Genomic DNA, 12,269 nt, shown 5'->3' with positions numbered 1-12,269 from the left:
TGGGTGAATAATGACACATGAACAATACTGGATTGTTGAAATGTTGTAACACAATGTTCAATGTTAGTTATTAGTGTTAATTTTGGTTTACTGTAGCTTGGAAGTTTGACTAAAGGGGGGATGCTGGGCTGCAGAGCATTTGCCTAGCATGCACAAAGGCTTTGTCCCTCAGTATCGCTGATAAACTGACCTAATTAAATATACTAAGCTGGATATAGTAGCATAGGACTGGGGACTTGGCTATTTAAGAATGAGGCAGAGGCAGACAGAACTCTTGAGCCCTAGAGCTCAGGGACAGACTGGTCACATATTGAGAACCCATCTGAAAATAAATCATGAATAATAAAAGGGCTAGAGTGACAGATGAATCAGTGTAAACTATAAAATTTTATCAGAGGACCCAAGCTTAGATCCCAACACCCACATCAGGCAGCCTATAACTCCACCTTTAGGCCAGTTGACACCCTCTTCTGGCCTCTACAGATACAGGCACCCATATACATATGGCATACACACAGCAGACAAATGCATTCACACAAGCTCAAACACATACACAAATAAAAATAACTCTAAAGAAAAAAAATAGCTATTAAAGAAATAAACAATAAAAGTAAAAGCTGGTATTTATCAGTAATATTAAAGAACTCAATAATAGCCCTTGTCAGCTCCACTGCTGCCTACAATAACAATGTGTGGAAACACAGGTGTAGTGTCTCCTGCCCACACTGCTCAGAACAGCAGAATTTCAGGCCTCAGAGGCTTCTCTATAAAATAACAATTATATACAATTCACTGCTGAAAACCCCTAAACTAAAAATCTCAAGCCAGAAATTAAAACTTTTTTGAGTTCCAACATAAAAATCAAGAAGCTCTAGATCCTGGATTTGAGATTTCTGGGTTAAAGGTGCTTAGCCTGTGTTTCCAAATGCTTGGTCTATCTGGTAGCACATAACAAAAAAAAACTGTTATCTGTCTGATCACACAGTGGGTTCTTTATGACTCTGGCTTTGTAGCTATGTAAAGCTTTCCCATTATAATAATTCAAACGTACTAAATTTTGTTTTGGTTCTAGGGGTTACACTGCAAGTCTAGTTCATAGTAAGCAAGTCCACAGCCACTGGGCTAAAATCCACAGCTAGCCCTTCTTCGAATTTTGTGTTTAGCTTTCTTTTATGTGTATGAGTGATTTGCATGCATGCATATATGTGCACTATATGCATGACTAGTATTCGTGGAGGCTAAAAGAGAATGTTGGACCCCCAGGAGCCAGGATTCAAACCTAGGACTTCTACAAGAGCAGCCAGTGCTTATAAGCACTGAGCCATCTCTCTAATACCTTACTGTAATTTTAAAGAGAACCAAGTTTCTTTTATAATTAGGCAACCATTAAATGGCTTCCACATTAAAAAAAGGTAACACCAGTGTTCAGGTATGAGACAGAAAAGAATTAAGCCTTAATAATAATACCTTAAAACGTTCTGGAGAGATGGCTCAGCAGTTAAGAGCACTGAATGCTCTTCCGAAGGTCCTGAGTTCATATCCCAGCAACCACATGGTGGCTCACAACCATCTGTAACGAGATCTGACACCCTCTTCTGGTGTGTCTGCAGACTGCTACAGTGTACTTAGATATAATAAATAAATCTTTTAATAATAATAATGATACCTTTAAAATAGAGGGAATTGAATAAAAGGAAAGTAAAAGCAATTAAGCAAAAGCTTAATTCAAGGTTCTAAAAGTAACATCAAGAAATAAAACATGGGGCTGGAGAGATGGCTCAGTGGTTAAAGTGCACTGACTGCTCTTCCGAAGGTCCTGAGTTCAAATCCCAGCAACCACATGATGGCTCACAACCATCCTTAATGACATCTGACTCCCTCTCCTGGTGTGTCTGAAGACAGCTACAGTGTACTTACATATAAAATAAATAATAAATAGATCTTTAAAAAAAAAAGAAATAAAACAAAGAAACTGAGGGCTAGGAATATACCTTTGTGGTACAGAGATTCCTACCATGTGTGAGGCTCTGGGTTCAATTCCTGGCATTAAAATTTTAAAAAACAAGGAACAAAGAGGAAGGGAGAAAAGGGTATGGGAGAAGAAACTTAGAAGTACTAAAAAAAATAACAGGTTTAAAAATAGTTAAGCTAATTAAACTGAGTAATATGCATTTCTATAGTACATAAAAGACTAACACTATTTTGGGGGTTTGGGGTTTTTTTTTGTTTTGTTTTGTTTTTTTCAAGACAGGGTTTCTCTGTATAGCCCTGGCTGTCCTGGAACTCACTCAGTAGACCAGGCTGGCCTCGAACTCAGAAATCCGCCTGCCTCTGCCTCCCAAGTGCCGGGATTAAAGGCGTGCGCCACCACGCCTAGCTAACATTAAGTATGTTAAAAGAAAAGCTACTAAAACTATTTAAAATGTAGACATTTTCTATGTTGTCAAATGACTTAAAGCAAGATGTACAATGTGACTAAGACTGACTCCAAGGCAGCCAAGCAACACAGATTTGATGCTCTCTCTACAGTTTAAAATTTTTTTCTTAGGTTTTCTTAGATTTTAGTTTCTTAGATTCAGCTTAAATATGTAGTATTTATTATACTATTGGCCACTGGCAATGGTTCTCAAAATTTTAAGTACTTTTTATCATCAAAATATTCCAATTACACATACTTACAACAATACACATAAACATACAGGTAAAAATAAAAAGGACAAATAAACTTGTACATAGATATAAATAAAGGTTCTCATACATACACATACACACACACACACACACACACACACACACACACTCAGAAAAATCATCATAATCTTCAAAGTGAGGCTGGAGAGACAGCTTACCAATTAGGAACATTTTTTCTTCTTCCAAAGGATTCAAGTGTGGCTCCCAGCATCCACTTCAGGCAGCTCACAACCTCTTGTAACTCCAGCTCCAGAAAATCTGATGTCCTCCTCTGGCCTCCCCTTACTCACATGTGACAATATACTCAAACACACACACATACACACACACATTTTTTTTTTTTTCAAAACAGGGACCTTCAAAGAAATAGCAAAAAAAAAATTTTTAATGAAAAGAAAAGTGTTTGTGTTTTAACTTACTGACTGATTAAATCAGGTGCCACCTTACAGCCATCATCTGCCTCCTCTTCCATATCAGAGTCCAAACCATTGTCACCTTATAAAAAAAAATGAACTACTGAAAACATGTTTATAAAATTACTATATCAGTACATAAAAAGTGCCATCTTTAAAAAAGATACAGGTAAAAAAACCTTACAAAATATTTTTCTATTACTTGTACTGTTTAAGATTGATATTGTTTACGTGTATGTGTGTAAATCTGTGGGTAAATGCATTCAGGTATCCACAGAGGACAGAGTGGCAGTAAGCCACCCAATGTGGGTGCTGGAACCCACACTCAGATACTCTAGAACAGCAGCAAGTACTCTTAGCCCCTAAACCATCTCTCCAGTCTCCAGTGTTAGATCTTAAAGGGTTTTTCCCATTATCTGCTTTTTACCTATTAAATACATACAAGAATGTGTACATATGTAATTAACAGACTATATACATTTATGTGTATATGTATATTTTTTTCCAGAACTACAAATTCGATTAAGTCATTTGTGGTATTTTTATGTGTGTGTGTGTGTTTGTGTACAGTGGGGAGGATGACTACAGAGGCTATAAGATGATGTCAGATCTCCTGGAGCTGGAGTTATGTTAGTGCTGGAAACCAAACTCCAATCTTAACTACTGATCAATCTCTCCAACCCTACTACTTTACAGTAATTAAAAAAAAAAAAAAAAATCAGTCACTAGAAATTCAATATAACTATTTTCTGTTTCTTCAGTTATGCAAATGAGAAAATCCTCTCAATATTCCAAATCAAACCTACAAACACTTGAAAATTCAAAATTCTAAAAGTTATCAGTATCAAATAATAATCTTATTTTGGAAGAAATAAATGCTGGAAAATTAACAATTCTAACATACGCAATAGCTCATTATAAGTCATAAAGAAAATAAAGCAAAAAATGTCTTACTTATTTTAAAGAATATGTAACTTCTCAGTGATTTTTTTTCAGTACTTGTGATATTTTTTCTATTTTTCATTTTATTTTATTGTATACACATGGACTCATCTATCTACTGGTTAAGGAAAAAGTGTATATCAAATTTGGGGTTTTCATTCTATTCATTCATTCTATTCTGATATGTAAATTATATTTTCCAGTACAGACAGACATCAAGATATTCTTCAGTGATTCCTCAATAAAGAAATTAAAGTCACATTCAAGCAAGAGAAAGAAAACCTCAGTATGTATGCAGAGAACCACTTAATAAGTTTGCAGAATAGAGAAATATTCATTCTTACCCTCAAGAATCTTCAAGATTTTTTTTTCAGACAGGAGCTCTAATTGTTCCTGGCATAGTTTTTTAATTTCTTCTACTGAACAGTTCTAAAGAAAATGACATTTAAAAAAATTGCATTTATGTACTATAGCTCCAATGTAAACTGGAAAACTGCAATTATAAAAAAAAATTCGAATTAGCAAAATCTTATAATCAAACAAATAAAAGCCTCAAGAATATTCACATGAATTTATGGGATAAAGTCTGAAAAGCTGTCATTTGACATGAATATTTCAGAGATTTGAAGGAATACATAAAATCATGTTTATTAGAAGCAAAAACTGAACTAAAAGTCAGTCTTCCAGACACCTTTAAATGTAGTCTATTTACCTCATGTAATTCTTGTAAAGATTTAAATCTTTAGGGCGTGACCATGAGATACTTGCCCTTAGGCTATGTTTGGCTTTGTATAACCATAAAATCAGAATATCACATATTTTCCTGAAGTTTCCAGAAATATATATGTAAAAAAAAAAAACCTATAAATATGATGAAACGTAAGCTACTACAAACTATTGTGGATTGTTACACAGCAGCATATTATTCTTTATAACACCAATTAGTACCACTACTGGGAAATAATTATTTCCACGGAATCAATAAATGTCTTGCCTAATTTTTCTTTAAAAAAAAAAAATGCTTAGATATATAAGGCCATTTAAGGTTCTCTAAATTTTCTTCCTTAAATTCTTTCAAGTAACTTGTTTCAGATTAGAACATCCAATCACACACTACATTCAAAGACATGACTGCTACGAATGAAGGCTGTTTCTCCGTGTGTGCAGCCGACTAACGCAGGAAAGTACCTTCAGTACATCAGGGAGCATCTTCTGCAACTTCTTCTCTCCTATTATACAGAAGCACTGCTGCAGCATTTCTTTTTTGTCTGATATATAGAAACTAACAGGTTTTAATGAGACATTCAGATCCAGTCCACCTTCTTCAAGATCACTGTGCTCTGCCAAGAATAATTCTTTTTCCAGACTTGGTAAAAGATACTTGGTTTCCTACAAGTAAAGAAATAAGGAATCGTTAAATAATATTAAACATGTAGAATGCATACATGACAGTTATTCATTCTTCATTTAGCACTGTAAATTCTTTTATTTGCACAATTGTCTATCTAAAGTCATTAGAAAATTTAGTTGTTCATCACTCTATTACTCTCCACACTGCAGCTAACTGAAGGAGTTGTAATAAAAGAAAATCCTCTCGGAATTTACAAATCAAAATGTACCAGTTCCTAACATTTCAGACCTGAAGAATTAGGAGATTCCTTCAAGAATCATTCATCCAAAAACCAGAAATGCTTTGTCATTCTACTTAAATTCATGTAAAGAAACAAAACAGCAGCAAATGTTACAAACCATAATTACAAAGCCATATTCCAACTACAAGCTATCATTTTCACACTGTTATATGATTTAATCATATATCAAAAGGTTCAAGTAGTTTCAGTAATGTAAGGCATTTCTGCCAATTTTACTTCTAGCTCCCATAACTAGTCAGTCTTTCTAAACCCACTATCAAAACTCTGGCCATGATCTTTCCTTGATTCTAAAAGCCATGGAGCTAAGTTCTCCACATCCTATGAATTTCATCCATATGAGATTTCTGTTTGGTTAACTGTTAGCAAGATGAATTTTATAAACTAGGCCTCATGTTGTATACATTCTAAGGCAGTCTTTCCTCTTTCCTTTCCCTACACTATACCACATCACACTATTAACAGCACACATGCATATCTGATACAAATTTGAAAGTCCAAATGAGGTGGGAAAGCAGAAAAGCTTTATGATTTTTCATTCTTTTTTCAATTTAAGATTGTGTTTATTGTTATTAGGTGAGTGTATCATGTGTGAGTTTACACATAGAGAGGTTGAAGGACAACAACTTTTGAGAGTAGATTTTCTCCCCCTGCAGTTTCAAGGATGGAACTTGGGTGTAAGGTTTGTGCAGTCCAACTGAGCCATCTCACAGGCTCTTAAAACTTCTTTTCAGGGTAGGATTGAAGGTGTATACCTTTAATCCCAGCACTTGGGTGGGAGAGGCAGACGTATCTCTCTAAATTCAAAGCCAGGCTAACCTACTAAATGAGTTCCCGGTTAGTCAGGAGGTCATAGTGACGCCCTGACTGAAAGCAAAAAAACCAAACCAAAACAAAACAAAAACCAATTAGGTCTAAAAGTTTTCATAAGCATATTAGGAAAAATTAAATTATCAAATATATATAAACTTCCCAACTCAACTCACTACAAAAACTGAAACTAGGGGCTAACATAACTTTTGATGTACCCCCGCACTCAGGAGGCAGAAGGAGGCAGATCTTTGTCTAGATAGTGAATGTTAGAACAGCCAGGGACACGAATAGGAGTCCTGTCTCAAAAAATAAACAAAAATATCTACCCCAAAGTAAAAATACTTCATACAACATGTAAGTCCAACACACCAAAGAGGGCTTTTCCCAAGATAGCACATATAGCTTACTATCAACTAAACTTACCAATAAATACTTAAACAACATAATTACATTAACTAGCTGATACAGTCACATCAATACCATGCCAAGAAGCCACATGAGAAACCAAACCCACAGAACCCAGGGTTGAAAAAATGTTCTTGACCTGAGCAAAGTCACCTTCACATTCTGTCATGAATACACTTACTGGTACATCATTAAACTGTTCCCACTAGAGCTGGATGTGTAGCTTAGTGCTAGACCATTTGCCTAACAGGTTCAAGGCCCTGGGTTCAATATAGAAGGGAAGGAAAAAGACAGGAGGGAGGGAGGGAGAAGGAAGGAAAGAAGGAGGGAGTCTTACTTTAAAAACAAAATGGGAAGAGAACACCCATTATTACTGCTACTATCTAATACTATCCTAGACTTTGATAATTCAAAATTAACAACAAAAGAAGTGCTAAAATTGTCAAAATTCAGTGTGAGCAGAAATACTGCAGAAAATGACTAATAAAAAATAATGAGACTAGGTAGAAGAAAATCATATAAGTAGTTGAATCCATGAATCCTAATTAAAACTTGTAATGTGCTGGACAGTGGTGGTGCATGCCTTTAATCCTAGCACTTGGGAGGCAGAGGCAGGCAGATTTCTGAGTTCAAGGTCAGCCTGGTCTACAGAGTTAGTTTCCTGCCTGGAAAAGCCAAAAAAAAAAAAAAAAAAAAAAAAGTTGTAATGTTAAAAAGTATGAGTCTAGCCGGGTGGTGGTGGTGCACACCTTTAATCCCGGCACTTGGGAGGCAGAGGCAGGCGGATTTCTGAGTTCGAGGCCAGCCTGGTCTACAAAGTGAGTTCCAGGACAGCCAGGGCTACACAGAGAAACCCTGTCTCCAAAAACCAAAAAAAAAAGTATGAGTCTAGAGAGATGGCTCAGCATTTAAGAGCACTTGCTGTTCTTCCAGAAGATAGAAGCTCTCTCCACATAGCACCTCACAACTGCCTGTAACTCCAAGATCTGATACCCTCACCCAGACATATATACAGACAAAACACAAATGCACATTAAAAATATAAATAAAAATCATTTTAATATTAAAGCATTATTAGCCGGACAGTGGTGGCGCACGCCTTTAATCCTAGCACTTGGGAGGCAGAGGCAGGTGGATTTCTGAGTTTGAGGCCAGCCTGTTCTACAAAGTGAGTTCCAGGACAGCCAGGGCTATACAGAGAAACCCTTTCTCAAAAAAAAAAAAAAAAAAAAAAAAAAATTATTAGAAGAGGCTGGAGAGATAGCTCAGTGTACTGACTGCTTTTCCAGAGGACCTGGGTTCAAATCCCAGCACCCACATGGCAGCTCACAACTGTCTGTAAATCCAAGATCTGACACTCTCACACAGACATACATTCAGGTAAAACATCAAAGCACATAAAATAAAGGTAAATAAAAACTTTAAAAACCAAACAACTTTTGAATACAAAACCTATGGGAAGAGAGCTGGCAAGTGCAGGTAAGTGAGCTGGCTCAGCAGGTAAGGGTGCTTGTCACCATCCTAACATGAGAGCTCAGTCCTTCCCATGTGCTGGAAATAATACCTGCACGTTGTCCTCTGACTCCTCTGTCGTGCTATATGCTCAATTAAATAAATAAATGTGAAATGTGTGAAGTATTTAAAAATACAGAATAATTTTTATAAATTTTACAGTCTTCCAAAACACAAAATCTGGAAGGTAAAAGAAAAAAATACCAGCTCTGGCTATCAAAAAAAAAAAAAAAAAAATCAAGCATTCCAGCACCCTTTAAACCAGCAGTTCTCAACCCTTGGGGAGTGGCCTAATGACCTGTTCACAGGATTACCTAAGACCATGGGAAAACACAGATATTTACAAAACAGTAGCAAAAGTACAATTATGGAGTAGCAAGGAAGATAATTTTATGGTTGTCATCACAATATGTGGAAGTGTATTAAAGGGTTGCAGCATTAGGATGGTAGGAGCACTGCTTTAAACCAAGCTATATTAACAATTACTGTATACACAAGTTTAAAAGTAACGCTTAATTGAAATATGTATGAGACTTCTCAGTGAAATACTGAATAAAAGGAAGAACAAGCAAAGAATCTATACAACTACACAAGGAATCAACGGGTAAATAAAAATGTAGAAATGTTCAGTACCACTATTCATCAGGAACATACATACATATTAAAACAATGTTAGCCGAGTACAATGGCACATGCCTTTAATCCCAGTACTCAGAAGAAAGGGGCAGGCAAAAAAAAAAATTTTTTTTGAGTTCCAGACCAGTAAGGCCCTGACTCAAAAAACAAACTAACAACAACCAAAGGAAAACAAACAAACAAAAAACACAAAAACAAGTAATAATTACTTGGTCTGTCCATCTGATCACTCTCTAAAAAAGAAAAAACAGGGATGGGAGGGGGACGCACCTGTAATGTCAGCATCCCAAGGCCAAAGGCAGGGGATGAGACCAACATAGTCTAAGGAGCATACATTGAGCAAGTTCCAGGCTAGCAAGGGCTATTGGAGATTGGGGGTGGGGGGTGGGGTGGCCATGTTAGGAAGATAACATGCTTGTGAAGACTGGCAGAGATGAATATCCATACTATTTCAACTATAAATCAGTTAAGTCTTGCTTTAAAAGCATTTGGTTCTATTTCCTGTCTGTTTTATTTTAAGAGAACAGTTTGGGTTTACATATATAGAGTTTGGTTCATTTGTGCTGTGAAGCCCAAGTGGCTCGAGCATGAAGCATTTGGTCAATATAGCATATGGTGCCGATATGCAGAGCAAGTGGAATTCATCACCTTTTTAAACGTATATACTTTTGACACTGCAATTTCATTTCTGTAAGTCCAAGTCTACGGAACTCTTGCACAAGATCTATGACAAGTTTGTTCCATTTGGTATTGTATATAAAATCAATAAAACTGAAAACCTAAATATTCAACAATAGAGATACGAGTATACTGGGACACCTAAAACACACCATGTATGGAAGGAGACCCATTCAATGCGAGAATATACCCAATTACATTCGTAAAAGTAAACAATGAAGAGTGACTACACATCCACAGAAGGTATGCATACCAAGTGGCACTACGAAGGGCGTTCAACTCCTGCCTTGATTCTGTGTCCGATGAATTTTAAGAACACATTCATTTGTTTTACAGTAAATTACAAACTACTGTTTTAAATAGTGGTATCGCGGCAGGTTGATGATGCATAAGAAACACATTTTGGTCCCAGCTGTTGAATTCAAATGTAGGAACTACGAAATTCTTGCGATTGTGACTGTGGGTAAAATTCCCGAACTTGGGTCTCAGGTGTTTGTTGTTGTGGGCTTTTTTTTTTTTTATGTGTGTGTAATGTGAAAATAATCAGAATCTATTAAACAGTGGTGATCAGTGCTTACACCGGCATTTGTAACTACTTCCCGACCCACAGATCCTCTACGGAGATCGGGGAAACCACAAGTAAAAGAAACCGCGAAAGTTTAATGGGGAAGGAGTACTGATCAGTAAATCCAGAAACTTAGAAGTTTAATACATGGGGACGAGTTCAAACGGACTCAGAACGGAACCGGCGGCCCAAGGGACCCCGGCACTAACAATGAGCTTCTACCCGCGCCCGCGCGGCTCTGCAGCCCGGCTCTTCTGAGGGGCCGCAGCTCCGGGAGGCGGCGCGAGGCGAGGCGAAGCGAGGCACGCACCTGCTGCAGGGAGCCCGAGACGCTGGAAGACGAATCGGTGCTCCTCCGCTTTCGGCGCTCGCTTCGTTCCGCGCCGCCCGCCACACTCGTCCCGCCGCCGGCGACCCCGCAGCAGCCGCCGCTCCCGCACCCACCCGCGCTCCCGCTCAGCACGGGCACCAGGTCCGGGGCTGCGAGCGCCGCGGCTGCCTCCTGCCCGCTCCGCTTGCGCCGCTTTTCTCGGGAAGACTTCTTCCCCGTCATGGTCCTCACGCTGCAACCATCGGCGACAGCCGGCCGTCTCTGCAGCAACAGAACCCCGCTTCCGTAGCGGCCGGCGCTGCTGTCGCAGACTTGGCGTCACTTCCGGTCCCGGCGCGTTTTACTACGCGTAGCTTCTGGAGGCGGGGCTTGGGTGCACAGTGCCAGCTGCTGAGGTTGTCTGGAGTTTAAAAGGTGGCTTGCGGTGCAACGGATCTGTTTGCTTTTTCCCAACCTCTGGGAAGATTTAATTCTTTTTAGGGTTTCTCCGCTTACAAGTACGTTGAAAGGTAAAATTAAAGTTGCTGAGTCTCCAATTTCCTCTACCTTCGATTCCCTCGTTTGACTCAATGATATAACAATAAAAAGAATTTCAGAATAAAAAAAAAATTGCTTCATCTCACTACGACCTCATTTGAGCAGGGTTGTTGTTTTTTTTTTAAGGTACACTTTAAGGACTTGTGCAAAAATAACAGTCTTATGCTTCCGTATTTTGTATCATTAAAACTAATTTCGTAGCATGATTTCATGTTACTTTTAAAGGAATGGAAAGGGTGTCAGAAGAAAGACAATTCCTGTAGTATTTCAGTGTTTAACAATGTGAGTTTAGTAGCCGGGCGGTGGTAGCACACGCCTTTAATCCCAGCACTTGGGAGGCAGAGGCAGGCGGATTTCTGAGTTCAAGGCTAGCTTGGTTTACAAAGTGAGTTACAGGACAGCCAAGGCTATACAAAAAAAAAAAAAAAGAAGAAGAAGAAGAAGAAGAGAAGAAAAAGAAAAAAGAAAGAAAGAAACGGTCGAGTCAGTTTAGTCACAGATAGATACACAGTGGGGCAAGGAATGGCTGGCTGTTCCTGAAGGCTAAAATAGCCCAAGATAAAGTAATTAGCCTGTAAACTTACAAAATTCCAACCTCTTCACAGTACTGAAATTCTAATTCATCCATCAGTCTCTGTGGACACAGACTCATTCCAGGTTTTGTTTGTTTGTTTGTTTGTTTGTTTTTTCCAGGCTTATTGTTGTTTTTCCAGCCAGACGCAGCATTTCAGGAGTTTTTATTCACAGTTGTTTTGAGGCAGGTTCTCTCCGAGTCTAGAGTGGCCTGCCACACTGTACAGCTAAGGATGGCCTTGAACTGTTTCTTTGGGGGTTTGGTTGGTTTGTTCATTTGTTTTTAGATTGATGTATTTATTTTGTGTACATGAATGTTTTGACTTACATATAGACATGTGTACCACACCACTGCCTGGTGCCCTCAGAGATCAAGAGAAGGCATTGAATCCCTGGGAAAGAAATTACTGATGGTTGTAAACCACCATATGGATGCTGGGAATGGAACCCAGGAACTCTGGAAAAGCAATAATTGCTCTGAACTGCTGAGCCATCTCTCCAGCCCTAGGCTTGAACACTTGATC

General features: G+C 38.2%; 1 protein-coding gene across 1 annotated transcript in view; it reads right to left on the bottom strand.

The window, feature by feature from the left end:
- The window catches only part of Caap1 (caspase activity and apoptosis inhibitor 1), a 56,416-nt gene extending 45,483 nt beyond the window's left edge, over positions 1-10,933 (bottom strand). Inside the window, exons 1-4 of the mRNA XM_021160373.2 lie at positions 10,615-10,933; positions 5,235-5,435; positions 4,391-4,475; positions 3,111-3,186 (exon numbers count right to left, since the gene is read on the bottom strand). Of these exons, the coding sequence (XP_021016032.1) occupies positions 3,111-3,186; positions 4,391-4,475; positions 5,235-5,435; positions 10,615-10,857 (605 nt within the window). The 5' untranslated portion in view covers positions 10,858-10,933. The remainder of the gene's footprint in view (positions 1-3,110; positions 3,187-4,390; positions 4,476-5,234; positions 5,436-10,614) is intronic.
- Positions 10,934-12,269: the final 1,336 nt, after the last annotated feature.

Source organism: Mus caroli, unplaced genomic scaffold (genome assembly GCF_978045245.1).
Source record: "Mus caroli unplaced genomic scaffold, Mus_caroli_1 scaffold_6, whole genome shotgun sequence".
Taxonomy (NCBI): domain Eukaryota; kingdom Metazoa; phylum Chordata; class Mammalia; order Rodentia; family Muridae; genus Mus; species Mus caroli.
Note: the sequence above shows the minus strand (reverse complement) of the source record. Positions and strands in the feature narration are given on the sequence as shown.